Source organism: Balaenoptera physalus (assembly GCF_965194825.1).
Source record: "Balaenoptera physalus genome assembly, chromosome: 20".
NCBI lineage: Eukaryota > Metazoa > Chordata > Mammalia > Artiodactyla > Balaenopteridae > Balaenoptera > Balaenoptera physalus.
Window position 1 is genome coordinate 16,756,371 of NC_138901.1, and position 27,299 is coordinate 16,783,669.

The 27,299-nt window shown below is 52.0% G+C and overlaps 1 protein-coding gene and 2 long non-coding RNA genes across 5 annotated transcripts in view; 2 read left to right on the forward strand and 1 right to left on the reverse strand.

The window, feature by feature from the left end:
• CRHR1 (corticotropin releasing hormone receptor 1) overlaps positions 1 to 16,283 on the reverse strand; it is a 50,027-nt gene extending 33,744 nt beyond the window's left edge. For both annotated transcript variants that reach the window (XM_082443176.1, XM_082443175.1), the window contains exon 1: positions 16,169 to 16,283. In XM_082443176.1, the coding sequence (XP_082299302.1) occupies positions 16,169 to 16,201 (33 nt within the window). In that variant the 5' untranslated portion in view covers positions 16,202 to 16,283. The remainder of the gene's footprint in view (positions 1 to 16,168) is intronic.
• The window catches only part of LOC309651002, a 172,937-nt gene that overhangs the window by 128,048 nt on the left and 17,590 nt on the right, over positions 1 to 27,299 (forward strand). The window lies entirely within an intron of this gene.
• Positions 16,141 to 20,494, forward strand: LOC309651000. Of its 2 annotated transcripts, XR_014257882.1 has the most exons (3): positions 16,141 to 16,271; positions 17,182 to 17,391; positions 17,569 to 20,494. It is a non-coding gene; the product is annotated as an uncharacterized lncRNA (long non-coding RNA). The 2 variants fall into 2 exon arrangements; XR_014257883.1 differs by lacking the exon at positions 16,141 to 16,271 and having other exon boundaries at positions 16,657 to 17,391.

Below are 27,299 nucleotides of genomic sequence, written 5' to 3' on the forward strand. Positions count from 1 at the left end.
TCTGGGCTGTGGCTTTCTTTCCCAGCTTTATTGAGATGTAACTGACGTATAACATTGTGTAAGTTTAAGGTGTACAACATAATGATTTGATATATGTATATATCGCAAAAAGATCTCCACAATAAGATTAGTTAATACATCCATCATCTCACGTAATTACAATTGTGTGTGTGTGTGTGTGTGTGTGTGTGTGTGTGTGTGTGTGTCTCGGGAACTATTAAGATCTACTCTCTTTGTAAGTTTCAAATATATAACACAGTATCGTTAACTATAGTCACCATGCTGTCCATCATACCCGCAGAATGTATTCATTCATAATTGGAAGTTTGTACCTTTGACCACCTTCACCCATTCCCACACCTCGCTCCACTCCTGGCGATCACCAATCTGTTCTGTTTCTCTGAGTTCGACTCTTTTAGATTCCACATGTAAGTGAGATCATATGGTATTTGTCTTTCTCTGTCTCACTTATTTCACTCAGCATAATGCCCTCAAGGTTCAACCATGTTGTCACACATGGCAGGATTTCCTTCCCTTTTATGGCAGAATAATATTCCATTGTATGGATTGACATGTATACACTATTGATACTATGTATAAAATAGATAACCAATGAGAACCTACTGTACAGCACAGGGAACTCTACTCAGTGATCTGTGGTGACCTAAATGGGAAGGAAATCCAAAAAAAGAGGGCATATATGTATACGTATAGCTGATTCACTTTGCTGCACAGTAGAAACTAACACAACATTGTAAAGCAACTGTACTCCAATAAAAATTTAAAAAAACACTCTGTTGTATGTATATACCACATTTTCTTTATCTATTCATCCACTTATAGACACTTAGGCTGTTTCCACATCTTGGCTATTGTATACAATGCTGCAATGAACATGGGGATGCAGATATCTCTTCAAGATAATGGTCTCATTTCCTTTGGATACATACCCAGAAGTGGAATTGCTGTATCATATGGCAGTCTACTTTTAACTTTTTGAGGAAACTCCATACTATTTTCCACAGTGGCTGCACCAATTTACATTCTCACCAACAGTGAACAAGGGTTCCCTTTTCTCCGCATCCTCCCTGGCACTTATCTCCGCTTTTTTATAATAACCATTCTAACAGATGTGAGGTGAAATCTTATTGTGTTTTTTATTTGCATTTCCCAGATTTAATTGGATTATTTGTGGGGCTTGTTTCTGTTTTTTGGGGTTTTTTTTACTATTGAGTTGTATGAGTTCCTTATATAGTTTGGATAGTGACCCTTTATCAGAGATGTGGTTTTCAAGGTATAGCCTGTTTTAAGCAAAGCCAAGAGAAAGAAAATCTAAATATGAAAAAGAAGAGGGATCATAAATCAAGATTTCTTTAGAAAGCTGGCTCCCCATTGGATTTAAAAATTAGGATCTGATTTGCAGAAATAAAACATATGCGCAATCAACGCTTCTGAAACCTGTGTGCCTACAGGGGATATATCTGTAGTGACGGAATGACAATACAGGGAAGGTACAGAGCCCACATGCAATTGTGCAATTTCTGCCCTGTACAGAGGTGCCAAGTGGAGAGGTCTCTGGGGGCTAGAATTGCAGGCTGCGCATCAGCAGAGCCGGGACCCTCGGGCGGGGGGGTGCGTTTTCTAATCCATGCAGAGGTGCTCTAAAGACTAGCCAGGGTAAAACCAGACTTGGGACAGAGGGTGGTGATGCTAGGTGTCCTTTCTCAGCCCTCTTGACTGCCCAGGACTTCTGCCCCCAACCACCCTTTTCTCCCCATCCTGCCCCAGGACAGCCTCTTTCTAGGATAGCCACAACCTGTCGCCACCTCAAAGCAAAGAGCCTGTGCTTTCCCCAAAGTGGGTGAGCAGTGAAAGATTATTCTGTTCTAGGCAGTTGAGAAAGAATTTATTGTTCCATTTAATTAACTTAAATCGCTGTTGTGCAGAGAGGAAAAAATGGGAAGGAAGATCTCCTGCCTACATTTCAGGGAGTGGGGCACACCTGGGTGCTCCTGCCTTCAGGTCTTCTCCCTGGGGCCCTGGGCTCAGGAGGCACCCTGCCCCCTTCCCTGCTACTTCACTCCTCTGCTCCCACAACGAGGCCCCACAGCAGAGCTGAAACCTGCTTCACCCACCCTAAGGGCAGTGAGGACCTGAGACACCCCAGCTCTGGAGTTCACACATTCCCCTCCAAGGGTCCCAGATATGCTGTCCAGTTGGTTATAAGCTCCCTGAGGGCAGGGTCTGTGTTTGGCTAATTCTGTACCCTTAGTGGGGCCTGGCACAGAGTGGGCCCCCATACATGTTTGTTGAATGAATAAATGAATGACTGACAGAGTGAATGAATGGATGGGTTTTCATTTTCTGTCCCCTCTGACCATGGGGTCCCACCAGGACATTTTGACGGGTTCACTTCCTGTTCCCCGTTTTCCTGCATCTCTTCCCCCTGCCCACCAGGAGCTCTCTTTTGCTCTTGGTCTTCCTTCCTGCACTGATCTCCACCTTGGACTCAAGGAGGCTGTGCTGAAGGAAAAAGTGTTTTGGGGTGGAAAGTGCAGGGCTGTGCTCCTGTTCCGAATCTGACAAACCTGCTCTGTGACCATGGACTAGTCTCCCTCCCTTGCCCCTGCGCCTCAGTTTCCTCATCTGTGAAATGAGGAGGGCAGTGTTCCCTACACTCCTTTCCAGCTCTGAATATGCTCTGACTCCAGGTTTTACAGGAGAGTAGAAATTCAGATCTTTAACTTTGAGGCCAGAGAGATCCACACTGGAATCTTTTATTTGCCCCCTCCTACCCGTGTGACCTTGGGTAAATCACTTAACATCCCTGAGCCTCAGTTTCCCCATCTGTAAGTGGGGCTAATAGAGATGAAGTATTTATATTCTAGAACTTTTGGAGAGATTCAACAATATGGTGCATTTCAAACAGCACGGGTCCAAACACACGGTAAGCCGTTAACCAACGGTAGTGATTAGTATTACTCGACTATGTATAAGTTGCTTCCTTCCTGACTTGGCCTTTCTCTCCAGAAGCGCCCCCTGACTGGTTTGCCTGCCCACCCAGGGTGTGCACACCCACTTTCCACCACCACTCTATTCCCAGGAGCCAGCAGACACCTGCGAAAGTAAAGTTTGCATCACTGTCGCTGATGCAGATTTGCTGAGCGCAGGGAAGGGAGGTGGGGGGCGGGCAGAGCCCTGGAGCACCGCTGACCTCCCATCCTGGTCTAGCCTCCTTTTCTGCTACTCACACATTCTTTCTCTCCTCCTCTTGATTCCTCTATGATTCGCTCTCGATTCACTCACTAACATTTTCTCATAGCTCGTGCCTTCTCGGCCTCCCGGTGTCCCTCCTACTTAACTTCCTCTCTCTCCTGGTCTTAAGCTCTCCACCTGTCTCAGTCTTCCCTAGCCTCCATTTTTTCCTCCTCCTCCCCTTCCTTTCCCTTCCCTTCCTTTCTTTTTCCTTTCTCCCTTCTTCCCTCCCTCTCTCCTTCCTTCCTTTCTTCTTCTAAATTCCAGCTTTGACTGAAGACGTGCACAATGCCAGACCCTGTGATTTTTCTCGTTTAATCCTTCTCAACCCCAAGAAGTGGAGCCTTTACTACCTACCCACCATACAGATGCTCCAGTCCTGGGGTGGTGCCCCTGGGCAGGTCAGCCTGTTTCCCCGCCTGTCCGGCCTCCCTTCTTAGGCCCCACCACCGCATGGATCCTCCAAAGGAGGAGGAACAGGTTGACTTTGCCTCTTGACCTCTAGCTCCGGGCCACAGCCTGGCTCCCCGAAAGCTGGCAGTGGGAACTGGGGGGTAGACACCAGTGGGGGCCTGTCAGTGGGGGGCTCAGGAAGGGTAGAGTTTGGTTCTCGCAAGGGAACGGAGCCCGACCGGGGCTCTGATCCAGCCCCTGACCCTGGGAACTGCTCAGCCGCGAGCTGTGAGCTGCTCCTGGACACTGGGAACCGGTCCCTGAGGGGGTGGGAGAGGCATCTGCTACCCGGAGAGACAGAGCCGAGGTGTTGGGGACAGCACGGTGACACCAGCCACGCGGGTGCCACTATCAGCCGTGCTCTCGCTCAGCCAGCTCTCTGACAAGTGTAAAGTGAGGGGGATTTCAGTGTCAGCAGCAAAGTGATGTCCTTTAAGAAGCTGCATTTTAAAAGGGATGTGAAGAGGATCGGGAAGGCAGAGTGAAATCGTCTGACGGCTGGAAATTAACTTCTGTTAGAAAACAGCGAAAGGTTTTGGGGTTGTTTTTCCTGGAGAAGTGACTGCCTTCCAAGGCCATGAGGGGTGGTTTAGAGGGGGCTGCTGGACCACCGAACCCCAGTGAGCAGGGAGATTCAGGGCAGAGACTAGGAATAACCATATAATCATTCATCAGCTGGGCAATGGCCCTGCCTGTTTCTTTGTCTGTAAAAGAAGGGAATTAGACAAAATCAGAAGTTTCAGACAATGCCTGGCAGCCAAGAGACAGAAAATTCTGTTTCTCAGGCTTCACCTCAGAGATCTGGGCTCGGCGGGCCTGAGGGGAAACTTGGGAGTCTCTCTATTTTTTTAATGTTCTCCAAGTGATTCTGAAGTGTCACCAGAATTGAGGAGAACTGCACTAGCCCAGTAGTTCTCAAGTGGGGGCAATTTGGTCCCCCACGGGACACGAGGCAACATCTGGAGACATTTCTGGTTGCCACAGCTAGGGGGAGCTGCTGGCACTTTGTGGCTAGAGACCGGGGATGCTCAGGGCAGCCCCACAGCAAGGAATTACCTGGTCCCCAATGTCAACGGTGCTGAGCAGGGGAAACCCTGGGTGGGAGGGTTTTGCAGCTCCTTCCCAGCTCTGAAAACACTCACTTGCCTGCCCATCATGGAAGTTGGGAGTGTGGAAGGAAGATGGTGATGGGAAGGAGAATGCTGGAAAGAAGGAGGGGACAAGAGGGAGGAGCCTGCAGGACAGGAAGAGGCCCTGATCTCACCCTGTGGCCTTGGACCCGTCATTCCCCCACCTCCTAGCCTCAGCCCAAAGGCAGGAGACTGCTGGGAATGACCCCTCCTGGCCAGCTGGGGAGATGGGAGGTCCTTCCCCTCACTGCTGTCCTGGAGCCCCCAGGCCTCCTCCTGGGGGGTGTGCACAGGAGATGGAGACGAAGCAGGAAGGTGGCCACCTGTGGGTACAGCCAACGCTGGGGATCAAGCAGCACAGGGAGGGCACGTACGCAGCCTTTTCCTGGAGCCAGCAACTGGGGTTGACCAGCTTGCCCCTGGGCGAGCTCCTCGGAGGCAGAAGGCAGAGGTGACCCTGGAGAAGTCACGCTCCCTCATCTTGGGGGAGCCCAGGGACGAGGGCTAGAACCAGTGCGGGCTGAGTCCTGTGAGCCCTGGGGTGAGCCCAACACAGTGGAAGGGCTTCCCGTGTCTCACCAGAGCTCTGTGACTGTCATGTGTGTCCCCAACCCCTGCCCCGACCTCGGTGGGTGATAAGGTGCGGGTTGACGAGTGAGAATGAAACGGGGGAAGGGGCCCATCCAGAACCTGACAGGGGGGAAGGGCTCTGAATAAACCGAAGGTTTCCACCCTCCTGGACAGGGGTTCTTCCTGCTTCCGGCAGCCCAGCCCAGCCCAGCTGCTACAGCACAGAGTCTTACAGCAGGAGGCGCACAGGTACAGGGCTGGCCGGCAGCCAGACTCCCTTGAAAAGTGAACCAGAGATTCTGGGCTATGAATCCTGGCCCCAAAGGAGGGGTTTAGATCAGCGCTGCTGAAAGGGTGGTGGGGACTGTGCGGGACTGCAGACTGTTCGTTACTGAGAGTCAGCACCTGGAAACGTTGATATGAAGGTGTCTTTGCTGTGATCTCATTGAACAGGGTCTAGACCACTCCAGATGTTGTCCAGCTCTCCAGAAGTGTCGTGTGATGCAGGCTGCATGGTCATTGTGCACAACAGGACCACATGCCATGGATTGGAAAGACCCATGTGGGCTTTCCCTACAGCTAGTTTGAGAAGCCCTGCTTTAGCTGGAGGAGAGTACACGATGGCCGGCTCACCAGGGAAGGCCCCGTGGAGGAAGAGGGTCTTGAGTACCAGTTGGGCTCAGTGTCAAGGGGAGGAGTTGGGGGGGAGTGGGGGACAGAGTGGAGGCTGGGGGAGGGACCTCACCAGGGAAAGCAGCAGGTCCCACTCACTGAGCTTCAGGGGGGACAGGCCCCTCAGCACACAGGCATTTCCTCCTTTATTCTCCATCGTGGTCCAGAGGAAGACCAAGCCCAGAGAGGTTGTGTGACTTGCCCAAGGTCACCCAGCCAGGAAGTGGCGGAGCCAGCCCCAGTCCCAGGCCTCCTGCTTCCTCAGCTCTAGGCACGGTGCTCCTCCCCCAGGAATGCTCTGCTTCTCAGGGATGTACATGTGCCACTGCATGGGCCCGGAGTTTCACAGCCTGGCAGTGGTGTTCACTGTGAGGTCACTGGGGCCCAGCAGTCTGGAGAGAAAGACACCAAAGTCTGCCCCACAGCCACCCTTAGGGAGCTAGAGGGTAGGGATGTAGACTGAGAGACAAGATCCCATGGAGGGAGCCAAGAATGGGATCATTCCCTTGCACCAGTGTCCTCTGCCCACCTCTGCCTTGTCTGGCTATTCCTGCCTCGTAACCAGCAGAACCGGGACAGCGGCAGGGAGGGAGCCCCAGGCGGCCACCAAGCCTCCTCCTCAGCCCCTGCTTGGGGACTAAAGTGCCCTGGACCTGCTCTCTGAGGACCCCAGGTTCTGAGAAAGTTCTTGCATCTCTGTCCTCAGCCCAGCTCCAAACCTGCTTCTGGCAACGTCTCCTACCAGCCCTGCCCGAACCCCTCATGAAGCAAAGTGCTGCCCTTGCTTTTACACATGGACAAATGCCTCCAGTGCTACGGGGACCAGGGATGGAACATGGGGCAGGACTGGAATTGCTAAATGTTACTAAATGGCGCCAACAGCGTAGCATTCGATAAGCCATTGAGTCATAAATCCACTTGCAGAGCCGGGGGAATCTATCTGTCTAGCTTGTCATTTCCATGTCTCCTGTCGCCATAGCACCTCCACACACACAGATAAATGTTCAGCGGGGAGATGCCCTCCATTGAATTCAGCATCTATTGTGTGCTACGGAGCTTGGAGTACTGGGTTAGGCGCTTGGGACACAGTCTTGTTTTTGTTTTCATTTTTAAGGGAATCCTCCTGACCCGGCAGAGCTCAGAATCTATGGTGGGACAGGGCTTGGGTTAGGTGAGAGTGACCAGAGGTCCATGCGGGGTCTGGTTGGTAAATGTTTTGAGCATCCTGTAGGGGGACAGACCAAAGAGCTGCAGGGTCCCCTGTTGTTGGAGAGCCCAGGCTCCACCGTGAGCCAGAGGCTCACATGAGGGGGAGGAGGGCAAGCAAAGGAATGACCAGTGAGAGATGGACTTGAACTGGAGGGCTTCCTGGAGGAGAGGGTAGTGATGGTTCAGGAAGAAGTTGGTGGACCTATTAGACAGGATTGATGTAGAGAGACTGGGGGGACAGAAGCCCTAGAAGGAGGAACACTACGGCCAAAGGCAGGCGGCGGGCAGAAATGACTATTCTGTGGAAGTGGGAGGGAGGGCTGGGGCAGAGGGCCAGAAGAGCTGATGGAGAGATGCGGGGAACATCTGGTTTTTTCACCCCTAGAGTGGGACAGGAGGACTCCATGGGGTCGCGTGTGTGGGCGCGGGCACAGAGGCCGCTCGGTGAATAGCCAGAGAAGCTGGGCGAAGTGGAGGGAAAGGGCAGGAGGAGGGGGACAGGCAGGGGCTCAGACCACGCCCAGGACACAGCCCTCCCTCCAAGGCCCAGCCTCTCGGGCTCCCAGCCAGGCATGTGCGGCCTGGGGCGCGGTCACAGAGGCTGTCCAACCTGCCATCCACCCCCACTACTGACCCCAGGGCCCTGGGGGCCCAGCTGCTACTCTGGGAGTCAGTCCTCCAGCCCTGGCCCAGGCAGGAGGGAACTGCCCACCTGTCTCATCGGTCTGACTGTGCAGCAGCCTCTGAGCGGGTAGCAGGTGGGGGGATGCTATTAGAAACACTGCAGAGGACTCCCTGAGGATCCCAGCGTGTGTGTGTGTGTGTGTGTGTGTGTGTGTGTGTGTGTGTGTGTGTGTGTGTGTGTGTGTGTGTGTGTGTGTGCGCGTGTGTGTGTGTGTGTAAGAAAGAAAGAGACAGACTGCACACTGGGGGCCCAGGTAGAACCTCAAAGGCAACAGGCTTTGTTCCTTCTGAACTGGGTTGGGAGAGCCCAGCCCTGGGGGCGCTGGAGGGTGCGGGGTTGGGGGGAGCTCCTTCCCGTGGGCAGGCATCCGCAGCCTCCACTCGGCAGGCCTCAGGGCATCCCTGCTCTCCGGGGCTCTGCTGACCCTGATGGCTGAGGAAGGCTCCTGGCAGCAGATTAGGGAGAGTGAGGGGAATTCTTGTAAGAAATGGAGAGGGGAATGGGACTTCCTTGGTGGCTCAGTGGTTAAGAATCCACCTGCCAATGCAGGGGACACAGGTTCGAGCCCTGGTCCGGGAAGATCCCACATGCCGCGGAGCAACTAAGCCCGTGCGCCACAACTACTGAGCCTGCGCTCTAAAGCCCGTGAGCCACACATACTGAGTCCATGTGCTGCAACTACTGAAGCCCGTGCACCTAGAGCCCGTGCTCTGCAACAAGAGAAGCCACCGCAATGAGAAGCCCGCACAGCACAACGGAGAGTAGCCCCCTCTCGCCGCAACTAGAGAAAGCAGCAACCAAGACCCAACGCAGCCAAAAAAAAAAAAAAAAAAAAAAAGAAAGAAAGAAACTCTTAAAAAAAAGAGGGCTTCCCTGATGGCGCAGTGGTTTAGAATCTGCCTGCTAATGCAGGGGACACGGGTTCGAGCCCTGGTCTGGGAAGATCCCACATGCCACGGAGCGACTAGGCCCGTGAGCCACAACTACTGAGCCTGCGCGTCTGGAGCCTGTGCCCCGCAACAAGAGAGGCTGCGATAGTGAAGAGGCCCGCGCACCGCGATGAAGAGTGGCCCCCACTTGCCGCAACTAGAGGAAGCCCTCGCACAGAAACGAAGACCCAACACAACCAAAAATAAATATAATAAATAAATAAATAAAAGATTACTATAAAAAAAAAAAAAGAAATGGAGAGGAGCGTTTCCGGTAAAGGCCATCTCTGGCCTCAGTACCAGAGGCACATGTTCACTTGGCCACTAAAGAGAAAGTACTAAGCAAGAACAGCCAAAAAAGACACGCAGGTCTTTTTCTTGCTATCACATCTTTCTCGCTCCCTTTCTTTCTCTCTCCCTCCCACCCTCCTCCCTTCACTTTCCTCCAGGCCCTTCTGTCCTCATCTCTCTCTCACGCTAACTTTAGCCAGTGGTCTCCATCTCTGCATCACCTTTGGTTTCTTTCTGTCTTTCTGCATGTCCATATCTTATATAATAATAAAATCATCTATCCTGAGCAGGCCCATGGGCACCCAGCTGGGCCTTTGCTTCTGACTGTGGGATCGGGGCCCTCAGTGCAGGGGGGCCTTCTGCCCCTTAGACAGCCCGGGGCTTTCCCTCGACCCTTCCCCAGGGTAGCCAAAGCCCTCCTGGGCCTGGTTTCCGTCTCCAGCCTACACAGCCCAGCCCCTCATCCCTGGCCATCCCTCCCTATCCCACCCAGCTCTGTCCGCACTGTGGCGGCGCTGCTCCAGGAACAGCTGGTATCTCTGGAAATCACGGAGCCCTTCACACATACTGCCAAGGAGGCTGGGGAGACACGGATGAAAGCAGCGGAAACCCTGCTGTAAATGGAAATGTTGCAGCCATCGCTTGCCCTAGCCCATCACCCTGGGCAGCCTGCCCTCCAGCTCTTCGGCTCCATGCACCTGCCAGGGGTACTGAGCAATACACTGTCCCAAAGGCCTGACCTCCCAGCGCTGAAAGGTTCAACTAAGTCTCCCACTGTGCCTCCGGGGAGCCTCACTACCTCTTACAACTCGCTATGGGTGGGCTCCAAATTGTAGTCGGTCAGCCTAGAACAAACCCCGTCTCCCTGGTTCTTCAGGCACAGAAGCAGCTGGACCAGCCTGGCCAGTTTCTGTCCTGGGCTTTGACCTAGGCGTCCTGGCTCCCGGTCAGATTGGCTGGAGGATGGGAACAGATTGACAGGTGAAGGGGGGGCAGGTGTGCACCCCACAAACCTCATCTCTAAGCACCTCACTGGGGCTGCTCCCTGGGGACCAGCGGGGCCAGGGGAGGGATTGTGATATTGTTTGAGTTTATAGGGAAGAAAAAGCACCCACAAACATCTTCATCTGTCCCTGAAATGGATTCATGGCTCCTGGGCGGAGAGTTGCCAAAAAACACATTCGGCTAAAGCATTGAGTCGGTGGTTCTGTGTACATGGGACCCATGTCCCAGAACTGCATCTCAACACACCCATTTCACAGAAAAGGAAGTGCATGTCCGTATTCCCCAAATCTTCCTCCTTCCCTTCCTCCCCTCCTGCCTTCTAGCTTCTCAGTTTTGTTGAAGTTGACACCAATTACTCTGAAAAGAAATGGTTAATAATCTGTTGCTTAATGGAATCCAGTTAGTTGTTTTAAAATAATTGTTTGCGTCAGTGACTTAATCATTTTGTATTATCCTCCTTACATGTCTCTACTTTTTTTTTAAAAGATTTAATTTTATTTATTTTTGGCTGCACTGGGTCTTCGTTGCTGCGTGCGGGCTTTCTCTAGTTGTATGTGGTGAGCAGGGGCTACTCTTTGCTGTGGTGCGCAGGCTTCTCCTGTTGCGGAGCATGGGCTCTAGGCATGCAGGTTTCAGTAGTTGTGGCACGCGGGCTCAGTAGTTGTGGCTTGCGGGCTCTAGAGCGCAGGCTTGGTAGTTGTGGCGCGTGGGCTTAGTCGCTCCGTGGCATGTGGGATCTTCCCGGATCAGGGATGGAACCTGTGTCCCCTGCATTGGCAGGTGCATTCTTATCCACTGTGCCACCAGGGAAGTCCTCATGTCTCTACTTTTAATGCCAAATGTTTTCACATGTCAGAGATGTTCAGAGGGCCAACAGCAGGCACCTCTGTCCTTTGCCCTTTGAGCTTGGCTGATGGCAGGTGGCCCCATCCCTTCTCCCCAGGGTCTATGAAAAGGACCCTGGGGCAGGAGGAGATTCTACATTGCTAAGTACTCCTTCCTCCACCTCCCTTTCCCTCACCACTCCTCTTTTTGCTGTTCTTCCTCAGATTGATAAAATTCAGTAAAGATTTATTAAGTGACTACTATAGTTAATATTTATTAAGCACTTACTGTGTGCCAGACAATGCGCAGTTGTGCTTAATTTCATACTTGACATCTCATGAAGCCATTATGATTATCCCATAAAGTAGATACTATTTTTCCTCTTTTTTTTTTAAACAGATGAAGAAACTGAGGTTCCAAGTGATAACCAAGCTTCATAGCAGAGTCAGGTTTCAAGCCCACATCTGCTTCACCTGATGTTCCCATCCACACAAGAAGATGCTGATTGCCACATTGGGTGGAGTGAGGGCTGGCTGGCCAAGAGCAACAAGTCAGAAGACAAGCATTTAAAAAGGACTTGATGATGTTACTTCCAAGGGACTCTGCTGATGGGGGCCCCCGAGGATCTAAGTAGACAGGAGTCATTTGTAATTAACAAATTCATGCATTGAATATAAAACTGCTGCTAAGACTTGGCCTTAGCTCCAAAATGGGCTCACTCTTCCTTCTGCTGATGCCATGAATGGTTAGGTAGAGTCAGAGCTGGGAGAGATCACCCCACCCTCTCTTTTCACAGAGGAGGAAACAAGAAAGGCCCCAGGTCACCTGCTAACAACCTGCTCTCCTCCAGACCAGCCAAGGCTCCACCCTCAATGGATTCTCCAAACCACCAGATGCTACATTGGCTCTTTGTTGCTTTCTTTTCTTTTCTTTTTAACATAACCATAGTGGGCCTCAGGGGGGCAGTTCCAGTCTTTTCTGTATCAGAGATGGCTTTTCTGCCAGGATGGCTTTGGCATCTCTCAGTCTGTTTGGACATGACACCTGCATCTCATGGGAACAGCAACGGGTCCACTCTGATCATGCAATACTAAACTGAAGGAAGCAGCAATAACACCATCCAGCCAGCCAACAAACATTTGTGAAACGCTTATTACATGCAGTTGATTATTAGACCCAGTTCTATGACGGGTGAAAGATGCAAAAATGCTACATGTTGAATGTCCAAGAGCTTTTCCTAGCTGTTTTTTCCTGCATTATCTAATTTTCTCTGAAGAGCAGTCACCTTGCAACTTTTTCTGAAAGCAAACTCTGTGCCAGGTGCTGTTCCAAGCACTTTGTGTGTGTATTAACTCATTTCATCCTTACCTCAACCTTTTGAGTTAGGTATTGCCTCCATTTCATAGCTGGGAACACTCAAGCTCAGAGAGGGTACTTGGGTCCAAGTATTGAGGTCCTGCAGCTGGGAAGGGGCAGAGCTGGGAATTGAATCTGCTGCACCCCACTCTTCTCATATGAGGTTGTGGCCCTAAGGAGTGTTTTTGGAAACAGATCTTGCACAGAGATGTGAAAGGTAAAACAGAATCTAGTCAAATAGCCCTGTTTACGGAGAAACGGTGGCTCAGAGAGGGAGGGTAACCTACCTGAAGTCACACAGCTAATTAGAGGCATAGCTGTGACTGATGTCAGGTTTGCCAACTCCCAGGTTGATGGTCCTTCCACCCCAATAGCTTCTAGAATGATCAGCCCTATACCTAACCCCTTCCTTCTAGGTCACATCATGGCCGGGGCTCAGGCCCATGGGCTTGTAAGCACCACGGGCACTTGGGGTGTTGCCAAGGGGCACCCTCGACCCTCCAAACTCCTTCTTCTGTGCAGCTGAACACCACTGGCTGCTGATGCTCTCCGAGGATGCAAATGTTAGAGAGGGTGAGAAATGGATTTTCCACTTGAGCTCGTCCTCAGCGGCCCTTGGTCAGTGTCCTGCTTTTCCACAAATCTATGCCCTCCTTAAGAACTGGACGGACCCAAGTCATGCCCCTCCCCAGGGCTGGACATATCAAATCCCGACGGCTTGGCCTGGCTGTCAGCCCCCCTCTCCTCCTTTGCCCCTGGGCTGTGGCCATGCCAATTGTCCCCACACCCCACGGCTCACTTTTTTGCCCTCGTTTTCCCTCCTGCCCATGCTCCCCTCAAAATCCGGCTCCAAATTATTTGTCAAAGAAGCAATTTGGAAATGGCCCAAATGTGCACAGATATAGACATGGCAAAAGAGCCTCCCCTCACAGGGAATATGTGACGATCTCCCTCTGGAGGCTCCGGAATAACATGGGACAGACTTGGGTTGTGACAGTAAGTGAGGGGGTGTTCCCAGTGGCCACAGCTGTGCCCAAACCTGCCCTTGAAAAAAAGGCCTGCAGGGATTATTTTTTAAATGGCAACAATAGCTGTGTTAGGAGGGTGAGAGTGTAATAATTTCCCTCTCTGGTTTTCAAACTTTGCGTAATACTGCTAGATTGCTTTTATGACAAAAGCAATAAAACCAGCTCTCTCCGCAGAACTCACTTTCCTTTAATAGCCCACCAGGACTTGCCTTCTCCACTCCTCACACTCAGCCAAACCCACCATTCTGAGCCACACTTGGGTCTCCCTGCGAGGAGCTGTGGCTGGTGGGTAGGTGACTCAGAGGTGGTCGGTCCCCGGCCCTCCCGTGGGGGCAGAGACAATATTTCACCTGTCTCCTTGGCACCCACGCACACTCACACATCCACACTCACACGCACATCATCTCTCCCTCACTGACATACACAACCACCCTCCCATGCACACACACATTCTCACTCATACACATTCACACACACTCTCTCCCAGTTCTCTGTAACCAGTACAGTGTGAGGCCCATGGTAAGGGCCCCAGAGTGGATCCTTTCCCAACACTGGCTGAGTTGTTGAGGACAGCACCGGATTTTGGATGAACCCCACCTAGATTCAGACTTTGATACCAACAAAACCACCTGTGCTCTCTCTCATCTGGCAGAAGTCTAGGATGAGATTTTAGTGGCTTAAAAGATTTTCTGATAAAAGCTAACAAAACAAAGCCTTCGAGCCACAGTACCTGAGTCTGAATTCTGGCTCCACCACTCACTGGCCGTATCAGTGAGGAACAAGTAAGGAACAAGTTCCTTAGCCTCTCTGTGCCTCAGTAATAATTCCTATTTCCCAGGACTGTTATGAGGACTAAATGACTTAATATTTGCAAAGCAGGTAGAACACTACCCAACAAGTTGTATATGCCACATAAATAAAAGAAAAAGCAATTATTTAATTGAAACCACATTAGCTGCCCATTCATTCACTGCCTCTCACTCATTCAGTATGCATTTACTGAGCACCTACTGAGTTCCTTAGGCCAGACATAAAGGGCACACATCTCACCACCTAGCAGGAAACACACACACACAACAGAAAAAAAATTTTTTTTTCCTTTTAGAAAAGCATCATAATTCTAAGCAGAAATTTGCACATGATTCTAAGAAAGGCCAGAGAAAGAACATTTACCTATTACCACGTAAACTCAAAAACAAAAACCAAAACCTACAGTTCAGTCCTTTGAATCCATTTAAAACGCTGAATTTGGTCTAACTGATTTGTGAATTTAGACCCAGGTTTGCTACACTCTAGCCTTTTGGAAAATATTCCCACTCAGTGCCATCTAGTCAAGCTCTCTGGATGTTTTTCCTCCTCTCTCCCTCCCCGGGTCTCCTTCATCACCCAGAAAATAATCTCTGGGTTCACCCCCAGTCCTCAGTTAAGGAGTGGGGGAGGGGATATGGGTTCAATCAGACCAACCCTTAGTCATTTTTAAAAACCAACTTATATACATTCTGGAGAGGGAAGGAGAGAATGGAGAAAGCCTCGGTAACTAGTAATGTCTCAACTGATAAGCCGGCAGCAGCTGCATTTTTAAATCTTGGTGGTTTAACTCAAACCACTTTGTGTGCTGATATACGTACAGTTTAATAATCGATGGAAAAATGAAATTCAGTCAGTCCGCACCCCTCCCCCAAATCCATTCAGTTCCTTTGAAGTTAATAGCTTGTAAAGGCGCTGAATCCAGTCAAGCTGGTGTCTGTGCTCTGGCGGTCCCCACTGACCCTGCGGAGTCCGTATCCTCAGGCATGAGCCGCGCTGGGCTCCCCCGCGGCGGCGCCGAGGCCCACCCACCCCTCCCTCCGCTGCCGCCTCCTTGCCTACACCCCGCAAGCCGAACCGCTTTGGGAATCGCCCGGCACCAGGAAGTGGCAGCTGTCACTAGCGGCGGGCCCGGGTGTCGACGCCCCAGCCCTTCCCCGGGCCCCGGAGCAGCCCCCGCCTCCCCAGAACTTCAGCGGACAGACGCTGGACGTGCGGTCTGGCGACTTTCCTAAACTCCGGACGCAGGAATCGCGTCGCCAGAGCCCGGGCAGGAGCGAGCAGGCTCGAGGACCGACCCGGGGGTGCAAAGGCTCGGAGAGCCAGCGTCGTGCTCCTGCGGGCGGGCCGGCGGCGGCGGAGGAACGGTAACTACCGCCGGATGCTCGGTCTGCTCCCCGGAGATTGCGATATTGATCCAGGGCTCGCAGGCACCGGGGACATTTATCTCCCCGGACTTGCAGGGGCAGGAAGGAGCTCCCAGGAACAGGGCGGAGGCGTGCAGAGTGGGGGACCTGATGAGAGGGTGCTGGGGCGGACGGGGAACCCCTCTGCAGAGCCTGCTGTCTCGGGACCCCAGTCTACCCGGGAGGGTGGGAGGGGGAACCCTGCGTCGGTTCCCACAGCCTAGAGCGATTCCCCTCACAGAGCTGGTTACCCGGGGGGGCTGACACCCCCCCACCCCACGCCCACCTCCGCCAACATCCCGGCAGCTTCGCCACAAAGATTTCTTTTTTCACCTGTGTCGTTCCCCCCTTCTCCCCGCCCAATGCCGGCTCCAAAGGTCCAGAGAGAGGGAGTTGGGCTGCTCCTCAAACCCCGGCCGCCCCCGGACCTGGGCACAGTTCTGCTCAGTGACACCCAGTATTCCGCATCACACCCATAGCCCGCCTAGCCCTGCGCGCCCGGAGCTGCGGGCCCCCAGTGCTCGAGGGCTGACCGGCTCGCTCTTACCTTGACGAGCCGGAGCTGCAGGCGCCGTCCCATCCTCGGGCTCGCTCGGTCACCGTCCTGGATGCCTGGGTCCCTCGGACATCCCAGAGGGGCCGGCCGGCGGGTGAGGGCTCGGGCTGCGTGGGTGGGCGGCCAGGCTCCTGTGTCGCCGCGGGTGGCGTTGGCGCCCGGCTCCGCGCTCCCCGGCCCCGCAGCCCGGCCCGCCGGGCTCTCGCTCTCCCCTTCCCGGGCGAGTCCGGCCGCCGCTTTCTGACTCAGCCCGGCCCGCAGCTGCCTCTCGCCCGCCGGGAGTCCGCCTAGCCCCCGCCGCCTCCCCCGCGGTCCGCGCCGCTAGTCGCCGCGGCTCCCCGCCCCTTCGCCTGGGCGTCCCCTCCCCTCCGCTCCTCTCCTCTCCTCTCCCCTCCCCTCCGGTCCCTCCTCCGCGCCTCGCCCCTCTGCTCCCTCCCCCGCCCCGCCTCCTCTGTCCCCTCTCCCCGGGGTCGGCTACCCGCGCCCTCGCGGCACTGACCCCCTTTTCCCCGAGCCCGGGTTTGCGGCAGTCGGCTGGGCGCGCTGGCAGCGCTGGCGGCCGCCGCAGCCCGGGGAGAAGCTGGGGGGTGGGGGGGCCGGGGGCGGGAGAGGAGGCAGCCTCCCGCCTCCCGCCGGATTTCAGGTTGGGGCCTGGGGAGTCCAAGGGAGTCTGAGGGGACTTGGGGGGCTCAGGTGAATCTCTAAGAGCGAGGCTCGTGGAGGCTGGGGAGTAGGGCAGCCCGGACTGAGCAGAGGCGCCGCGGAAAGCTGGTGAAGCTGGGAACTGCGTTCGGGCAGTTCCCGCCCTGCGGCGGGCCGTAAGGTCCCCCCGCCCCCACCTCAGCAGGGCCGGGGTGTTGGTCCAGACGCCCCGCGCCTTTGGAACTGGCAGGCCAGGTGCGCGCTGAGGCGCGAAAGCTCTGAGGGAGGAACCCTTCTCATTCATTCATTCATTCATTGTCTTTCATTCGTTCGTTCATCCTTCATTCATTCTACAAACTAAGCGCCTGCCCAGTTTGGTCCCGGCAAGGAGCTTAACCTGGGAACCCCAAGACCAGGGGAGATGGCGGTGCCCTGCAGGACTCGCCGGCCTGGGAACGCCGCGGAGGGGGAAAGTCGAGCGCGCATTGCGCTACGAAAGGGACGGCAGCTTGGAATCCAACGGGCTGGGCGAGGAGGAGGTCACAGCGCCCCCTCTCGGCCGAGCCCTCAGGGTAGGGTCAGCCGCCCCGCCAGACCTCCTGGCCTCCGTCCAGCTTGGCCCCCTAGCGCCCCATCCCGCCCCCAGCACTGGGAAGCAGCCCCGCCTCCCCCAGCCCCTTAGACGTTCCCCTCCAGCTCTTCCAGGCGGACAGAACTTTTGACTTCTATCTCTTCCTTCCTCCCGCCAGAGCCGAAAGGGGAGGCAGAGAAGTGACTCTACCCCACAGAGCCTCGGCCTGCAGCGCCAACCGCAGACCCTCCCGAGGAAGCGGGAGCGCTCCGGGCGGAGCACGCTCCCGGAGGGGCGGTCAGCCGGCTTTGCAAGCCAACTCTGAACCCAACCGCCCTGGATGCTGTGCCCTGCCGCGCCCACCTTCCACCTTCCGCCTTCTTCCTTCCACCCCCTTCTCAGCGCACCGAGCAAAAGCCAGCACATTCATGGGTCCAACTGATTCTTCATTTAGACAGGGAGTTTTTGCTAAGAGGTCTTGTGAGGAAGCTGAGGCGCACAGACAGGTGGTGACACCGGCCCAAAGTGACATAGCTGGTAAGCCTAGTCCTCGGCCTCCTGATTCTCAGCTCAAAGTGCCCGGAGGGCTGGGCCCTGATGGGGTTTGGGGTTCTGAAGTGGGGGAGGGGCGGTGCCCAGGAAACCAGCTGGTCACACTGGCTTAGCCACACTGGGTAGCACTTTCTAAATGAAGCACACAGTCCGGAGTCTTGAAAAACCCCCATTTGGTTAGTGCCCCAGAGCTGGCCATGCTGATCTTGGCACAGACTCACCCCAACCAATCCCAAAGAGATGGATGCACCAACCAGATTGCCAATTAATTGTTTTCAACAAAACTTACATGCAGGGTAGTCCAGTATAGTGCAGGTTCTGGAGTCAGCCGGAGTTTGAGTCTAGGCTGTTCCGCTTACAAGCTGTATAAACCTGGAAAATTACTTAACACTGCCTCAAATTTCTCATCTATAAAATGGAGGTAGGACTACCTACCTCACAGGTTGGGTGGTTTAAACAAGTTAATATTTGTAAGTGGCTTGGAACAGTGCCTGGCACGTAGCAAGGGCTTAGTGAAGGTTAGCTGTAATCATCATCACCACCACCATCATCATCATCATCATAACCATCACCGAATGGACCAGATGCTCAAATGGGCAGAGTGGTCCCTCCCTCTAGGCAGTTCTTTATGGAAAGCTGAATTCTCGATTAGAAGGTAACAGCAGCGATGGACTGTGGAATCAGAGGAGAAGAAGCTGGTGGGTCCTAAGGGAAGTTTGCCCAGGCCCTGCAGAGCCCTTTCTCCCCAGCCCTGCTTGACCTTGGAGCTGGCTCTCCAAGAACCAGACAGCTCCAGATTTCCAGATTCTGTTTCTCTCTGCTTAATAAACACCATTTCCTCTTTCTGAGCCTCTTTATTCTCTCCTTGATGTGATCTTTAAATATGCTAATACCATCGATCAGGCTGTAATCAAGTCTTGCTCTTCCGGCCTTTTTGGCCTGGGATTCAGACCTTCTCTCTCTAAAGGGGCGTCTACAGATGGCACATTTCATCCCCCTTTCTCTCCCCATCCAGTTGATTGTGTTGATTTCACTGACTTAACCTCCACACTGCCCCCACCCCTGGGTGGGAGGAGGGGGCCTTCTGTATCACTCCATGACCTACTTATTTATAGTTTTGGCCTTGACCACCTCAGGGGGGTTATGAAAGCCTCATGTTTAACACTCCTTCTGTAAAAGGATTCCACATCCCCTTTCATTTGTCCTGAAATTGCTTCCTTCCACCTTCAGGCGCCTTCGCTGCCCCTCCCCCCCATCAACCCCAGCCGCTCCAGCCAACCAGCCTTGATGGCTCAGGGTGGTCTCCTTAGCAGCCTCTCCAACCCTCCGCAGGACCACCTTCTGCTCCATCCCAGCATCCTCTTCCCAGCCAGACCCTTCCCAAACTCTCTTCGGACCCCTCCCTTGCCCTCTCCTTTTCCTGTCCAAGCCCAGACCAGAGTCAGCTTTCATCTATTGAACCTGCCAGATTTGGAAGAAAAGAGAAATAATGAGGAATCCAAACAGGATTAAAAGACAATTCCACGTCCTTCCAAACAGTAGGAGAAACAGATATGAGAATAAGTCGTGATGGGTGGGACCCAGCGAGAGAGGGCTGAGTATGCCCCCTCTGCCATTGGCTTAACCATGGGCATCCCAGTGAGGTCAATGGTCTGGAACTGTATTTCTCAGACCACTTGTGATGAAGAACCAGTTCTTGATTTTTAAATTTCTAATCTGTTGCAGAATGATACCATTGCAAAATATAGTGGGAATGAATTATTAGAAAATAAAAATAAAGACATACAAGCCTAATATTCAGAACATAATAAGAGCTCAGTAACTGTAATCTATTACAATTTCTGATCTCATGACTTAAAAATTAAACCAAGCAAAAGCAAGAAAAAAAATAAAGACATACAAAAGAAAAGCCCAGTTTTTAAAATTATTAGATCCAATGAACCTAAAACTACTCTAAAATTGCTTAAAATTTTTTACATGCTTACTCTCAATTTCTGCACCTACCTTGTCACAGCTGGCAACAAATAGTTTGCAGGCAGATCATGCTTGGATAGCACTAGAATGCTTCTGAAAATGGCCTCATGGAGGGAGCAGCTTATAAAATCGCATGAACATCGTGGGAGATGGTGTTAATTACTCAATTCATCCGTGCCTTCATTCAACAAACATTTAATGAGCAGCAACTATATGCCAGTCACCACTGGATACCGAAGCTAATAAAGATTAATATAACAGGGCCTTAGCCCTCAAGATGTTCAGACTGGAAGGGGAGACAGCCACTCTGATGAATAATTAAAAGCTAGTGAAATTAGGTCAGTAATAAACCAGGCATCATGGGCATGGAGGGAGACATATTAATTCTGCTCGGGGCCAATGGGAAAGGTCTACTGGGTAAGTGATATTGTGCTGGGGTCTGGAAGCAGAGAGGGAGATGTTCAATTCCATGTAGCCTGCTGGCACTCAATAAATGAGCTAATTCATGTAAAGTGCTTAGTGCAGTGTCTGGCACATAGTGAGTGCTTCAAAAGCGTTACCTGTTTTTATTATTAAAATCTTATAAATTATTGTCATCTTCCTGGTCATCAACCACCTAGATCTACCCAGCACTTGCCATACCGCAAGGCTTGTGGGATCTTAGTTCCCGGACCAGGGATCGAACTCGCGCTCCCTGCAGTGGAAGTTTGGAGTCCTAACCACTGGACTGCCAGGGAAGTCCCAGGAGCTGGATATTGAAGGAAGTGGATGTGGACAGATGAAGAGAGAAAGAGACCTTCAAGGCAGGAGGGTCCCTTAGAGATAATACGAATTAGGATGTGTGGGGCAGTTTGTGCCACACAGCTCTTTCACAAACACTTTCTCATTTAATCCTTATAACAACCCTGCGGAGGAGGTATTAATAGCCTCACTTTACAGATGAGTTCAGAGGTTGATAGCTTGCCCAGGGTCACACGGCAGGATTCCAGCGCCATGACCTGAGCTCCTGCTTCAGGTATTTCCCAGTGTACTGTGGAGGGATGACCTGAGCCTAGACCCTCAGGGAGCTGTGATATCACCTAGAGGAGGCCCTGGCTCCAGAAAAATGATGTTCTAGGACCAGTCTTTCCCCAGTGGACAGACAAAAGGGAGGAGCAAAGGCAAGCTACACGACAGAGCCTGACGGTGACCGCAGACACTGTCTGCTAGCTGGGCCGCTAGGTCACAGAGGCTCTTCAGGTGACCTACCCGCTCCTCCTCCCAAGACTGAGTCTGTATCAATCAAGGGCAAATGTGCTTACCTTGGGTACAATTACCATATTTTTGCATGCATTAAGTGTGGCCAAGAGGGCCATTGAAGTTGTTTGTTTTTAAAAGAACTTGTTTTTTTTAAAGATTTTTTTATATGGACCATTTTTAAAGTCTTTATTGAATTTGTTACAATATTGCTTCTGTATTATGTTTTTTGGTTTTTTGGCCCCGAGGCATGTGGGATCTTAGCTCCCCGACCAAGGATCAAACCCACACCCCTGCATTGGAAGGTGAAGTCTTAACCACTGGACTGCCAGGGAAGTCCCTAAAAGAACTTTCGAAAGGTGCACTGAAATAAGAAGTGTTGACACCCTGGGAACATTCTGGAAGTGAAAACAGATCAGAGGCACCAGTCAGAAGTGTGGAGTCGAAAGGAAGGGCACATACTCACATATCTTTACAGAGAAATAGCATCCCTTTAGCCTAGACCAGTGCTGCTTAGCTGGGAGTGCTTCTGTCTTCCAGAGGATGTTTGGCAAAGACTAGAGACATTTTTGGTTTCACAATTGAGGGAAAGCTACTGACATTTCGTGGGTAGAGGCCTGGTATGCCACTACACATCCTACAAAGTGCAAGACAGCCTCCACAGCATAGAATTATCTTTCAACACACCCACGGTGCTGAGGTGGAGGCACTGAAACCTAGACAAGAGTTTGGTACCATGGACAGCAGAAACCCTGGCTTTCCATGGGGCTACGATCCAAACCCAGACATATAACTCTGTCTGAGAATCACCAGAGAGCAAGGGTTTCCCACTCTACACTTCCATCATTTCCAAAACACTGAGGCCCCAGGGAAGACACTGGGGTAACACCAATGGTGGGGGCATCCTGCTTAAGGCCACCCAGCTGGTAGTTGGTAAAGCCAGGACTTGAGGACTCTGGGGTCTTCATGAATGTTCCTCATCCCTCCACCAGGTTAGCACCCTGCCCTCCCTCCCCTCCACCTCTTTTATAGGTATAGTTTGTCCCTTTTTTCCTATTCATAAAATCCCATTTATAACTAGGAGGGTTCTCATAGAAACCTGCTGGTCTAATAAGTAAGGTGCTATTATTTCCATTTTACAGATCACTAATTGAAGTCTAGAGGTTAAATGTACATTGTTATCTGTTTCCCTGAAGAGCTATGAGTTCCTGGAGGGCAGACTTTCCCCATTCATCTCAGCAGTCTCAGCCTCTGGCAAAGTCCTGTGTCTCAGGAGATGCTAAAGGAGATGTTTTCAGTTAATGGTCAGTTTTACGAGTGGATTAGACCCCAGGCTCCTGCCTCCAGGGCAGAAGACTCTGTAGGCATCCATATTCTTCTGGGTCCTTCACACCACTGGTGAGGCACCCCCTCTTCTGGGGTTTGACCTCACCGGCCCCCCACCCCCTGCAAACAGATAGTTACAGCTTCTTGGTGGGAAACCACAGAACTGAACCTCAGTCTGGCCTTTTCACTCTTTCCCGCCTCTTCCCTTAGAGGCTCAGGACTGAACAGATTCTCCCTCAAGTTTTCTGGGAATGTCTTCACTGCCCCCAGAGAAGCCCACAAAAACTGACCACCCTGACTTTCACTGGCCACTTACAATTCATAGAACAAGACAAAGAGAGACCTATCAACCAACTGCAATTATGTGGACCTCATTTGGACCCTGATTCTAACAAACTATAAACAAACAAAAACCCTATGAATAAACAACTGGAAATATGAATTCTGATTAGATATTTTAAAGTGTGATAATGGCATTGTGGTTATATACTTAAAATGAGTCCTAATCTTTTAGAGACACAGACTGAAATAGTTACAGGTGAAATGACATGATGTCTGGGATTTGCTTTGAAGTAATACAGGAAGGGAGAAAGCAGGTGGGGATAGTGATGAAACAAGGATGGCCATGAGTTGTTAATTATTGAATCTGGGTGATGGGCACATGGGAGGTTATGGTAAAATTTTGTCTATTTTTTTATATAAATTTATTTAGTTAGTTTTTATTTATTTTTGGCTGTGTTGGGTCTTCATTGCTGCATGCAGGCTTTCCCTAGTTACAGAGAGCGGGGGCTACTCTTCGTTGTGGTGCGTGGGCTTCTCATCGCGGTGGCTTCTCTTGTTGCGGAGCACGGGCTCCAGGCGTGCGGGTTTCAGTAGTTGTGGCATGTGGGCTCAGTAGTTGTGGCTCGCAGGCTCCAGAGCGTAGGCTCAGTAACTGTGGCACACGGGCTTAGTTGCTCCGCGGCATGTGGGATCTTCCCGGACCAGGGTTTGAACCCGTGTCCCCTGCATTGGCAGGCGGATCCTTAACCACTGGACTACCAGGGAAGTCCTTGCCTATTTTTATGTATTTAAAGATTCACAGCACGTGAGAGCTGTCTGAGACCTCTCAGGGAGCATATTGGCCAGGGTTTCCAAATCATTTTCTGTGCAACTCCAAGATTTTAAAAAGATGCTCCAGGGACTGATGCTGGAGATGGGGTGGGGGGAGAAAGTGATGGCAAGGAGACTGGCTAGGGGGCTCTGAGGCTGCACTTTTGTTTGAACCAGTTTTATATACTGGAGTTCTATGGGAGATCTCATTTTGGGAAAAGGGTTCTGCCCAGGAGAGAAGAAATTTTTCCAAGACCAGCTGTGTCGGGGCAGAGCTGGACCGAGCCCAGCCTCCTGCCTCTCAGCCTCCTGTGCTCTGCACTGTACCACACAGCCTTCCTCAGGCCCAGCTGATGCCCCACAGCCCCTGTAAGACTCAGGGAGACCTGAGGCCTAGGTTTAGTGAGCCACAGCTGAGCTGGGGGCCGGGCCATGCCACCCCTGCCCTGCGGTGTCTATGGTATGCAGCCTCCGTGGGCCACTCGTTGCCTGATTTCCAAAGCCAGGCCTGTGGCTCAGAACCAACTTCAGCTTTGCTGGCTGCCACCTGGCCAAGCCCCAGAGGCTCAGCTGGGTGGGAGCCAGCACCTCCAGTCATGCCTGAGCCAAAGAAGTGCTGACCAGGGCTCAGCCCACTGCACACACAGCAGCCGCTTGTTCCGGAAGAAGCTCTCACGCTCGCTCCTTCCCGAGTCCCTACTGCGTGAGAGGACTGGCCTGAGGCTGGCCAGATGTTTCCATCCCGATGTGGTCAGGGGAAAGGGGTGATAAAGGCTGAAGTTATTGGGTCCTACCAGCAGGCCACGTGGGAAAGAAGCACACAGGGCTCCTGAGTCATGAGGCAGAAGATGGTAGAAAGAGGGGAAATTGCCTGTGAGACAGGTAGGTGATCCATTCACAGGAAACAGAGCCTGGTAGGACTCGGGAGGGCACAGAGGAGGAGCAGGAGTGTCAGAGATGAAGGAGGCCATGGTGGCTGTGCAAGGGATCTCCCAATCGCCCCTCTACACCCACCCTCCGCCTTTCCCTACCTGCTGTGCACTCCAGGGCTGATTGGTGTGAAGTGCACCAATGGGCTCCCTCACCCTCCCACTTCCAGTTGGATTTAGCCAATAGGAAGCCCCAGCTGAAGATGAGCGGAAGGGAGGAGCGTGAGTTGGGGTATTTAACCCACCAGCTCTCTCCCTGTGGGGAGGCCATGGGCTAGCTATGTCCCTTGACTGAGGGTCCCCAAGCTCTCATGGCAGCCTCTCTCCATGACTCTCCTTCAGGGTTCTGGTAACCTTCCCCTGTCCCCCAAGATACTGCATGTGGCTAACTACAGGAAACCCTGTGGTTTCCCCATTTTGTGCAAATTGTTGTAAACAGTCCCTTTAACAAACCCTTCTCGTTTATCTAGATTCAGGTGGGCCATTCATTGCCCTGCTAAGTCCTTGATCGAGGCAGGCTGCTCAGAAGCTGAGTTTGCAAATGTGCTTGCACAATGAGTCTTTTTCTGCATGTAACCCTAGTGAACTGGAGGGATGGTGAGGCCTCCCCAGGGGGTCTGACTGGACCGAGAGGGCAAAGGGTGAAGGAGGGATGTGAGACAACCCAAAACAAACGAGCAGAGACCCCAGCGGAGGGCATCCAGCTGGAGGTGTGGTTGGTAGAGGTGTCAGGAGGAGAACTGAGGGTCTCCCCAAACCTCACTGGAAGGATATTGTCATGGGGCAGGGGAGGGCAAGAGGTGGAGGGGTCCAGGACAAAGGGCAGCAAGGCCAGGCTTTGCCCATTCCTCTCCAGCTGTGCTGAGAAAGACAGCTATGCACCACACAACTGCAGAGGTGCTCTAGGGGTCTGGGCCCATGGCTGCTGAATTCCCAAGGATGAGCCCCTCTCGCTGGACAAGGAATCCCTGCCCAACCTACCATCCCCGCCTTGCTCTGGGTCCTCCCCCGTAAACATCCTGAGGGAGCCAGAATGAATCCTGGACACTGCCAAGCTCCCTGCTTTGGCACTTTTCCTCAAGCTCTGCTGGCTGCCTGGAGTGCCCTGACCCTCTCTAGGACAGCTAGACTCTCTCCTGGACTGCCACTCCAGGCCCACTTCTCTCCTCCATCAGTTCCCATCTTACATAGAGTTGTGTCCCCAGACTTGCCTCTCAGCATTGGCCCAGCCATTTACTTGCTGTGTGATTTTGGGCAAGTCACATTTCTTCTCTGGATCTTAGTTTCCTTGTTTATGAAAGGGTAGTGGTGGCAGGTGGTATATTAAGGTACCACTCCTGTCCCTTTCAGACTTGTATAAGTCCATGGATTTTGTCCCACTGATGATGCAAGAGAGGAGAGCATACTTCACTCATTCATCCTTGTATTCCCCACGGCACCTAGCAGAGGGTCCAGCTGGTAAGGGTTGGAAGGATGGGTGGGTAGGTAGGTGAGTGGGTGGGTGGATGGATGACAAATCTCCCCGGAGTGGAGAAAGGCAATTCATTCCACGGCCCTAAATTGACAGAAATGTCTCCTGAGAACTTCCTACCACCTCTGCCCACCTCCTGACTAATCCAGCACGTTCTCATTTGTAACCTCTCCTGTGCAGACCCTCCCTTGAAAGGTGCATTGGGAACAAGCAATAATTGTTATCCTTTAAAGGAACACAAGACGATCGACCATAGTTACTTCTGGGGTGTGAGCTTGGGTGGCTTGGGAGAAAGAAAAAGTATTCATTGTATTCCCTTGTGTTCTCTCTGGATTATTTTTAAACCCATGAGTTACTTTTATAATATAACAAAAATCTTTTTGAAAAAAAGTCATAATTTTTTTGACTTAAAAAATTTTTTTTTTTAAGTCATGATAATTATTTGTTTTGTTTCCAATGAGGGGAACTGGGTAGCTGAGGATTGAGGCAGGGGTGGGGAGCAGGGAGGAGACTCATTTGTCAGTTTAAATCCATTGGTACCTTTGGACTTTTGTACCATGTGCGTTCACCATCTATTAAAAGATAAATACAGGGGCTTCCCTGGTGGCGCAGTGGTTGAGAGTCTGCCTGCTAATGCAGGGGACACGGGTTCGAGCCCTGGTCTGGGAGGATCCCACGTGCCGCGGAGCGGCTGGGCCCGTGAGCCACAACTACTGAGCCTGCGCGTCTGGAGCCTGTGCCCCGCAACGGGAGGGGCCGCGATAGTGAGAGGCCCGCGCACCGCGATGAAGAGCGGTCCCCGCACCGCGATGAAGAGTGGCCCCCGCTTGCCGCAACTGGAGAAAGCCCTCGCACGAACCGAAGACCCGGCACAGCCAAAAATAAAAATAAATAAATAAATAAAGTAGCTATAAAATTAAAAAAAAAAAAAAAAGATAAATACAAATTTAAGAAATCACTAACCCATGTATAGATATTCTTACAGAGAAATGAGGCACTTTTACATGCAATAGCTCACTTAATCCTCACCACAACCCTAAGTAGCCATGATTATCCCTATTTTCAGATGAGGAGACCAAGACTCACAGAGGATTACAGGTTTGCCCAAGTTCCTTAGTTGGTGTGATGTAGCATTGAGACTCACACTATGGGTCTCTAGTCCTAAAGTAGGCTGCCAGTGAGGCTTAGTTTGCCAAATATACTTCCATTACAGAAAAACAAACTGGCATTTTGATGTATGACTCAGTCTCTGGAAGGTTTGTTTATTGTGAGTCAGTCCCACTGAGCTCTGTCCCACTGGAGGCAGCTAAAATAACAAAGTTCCCAGGG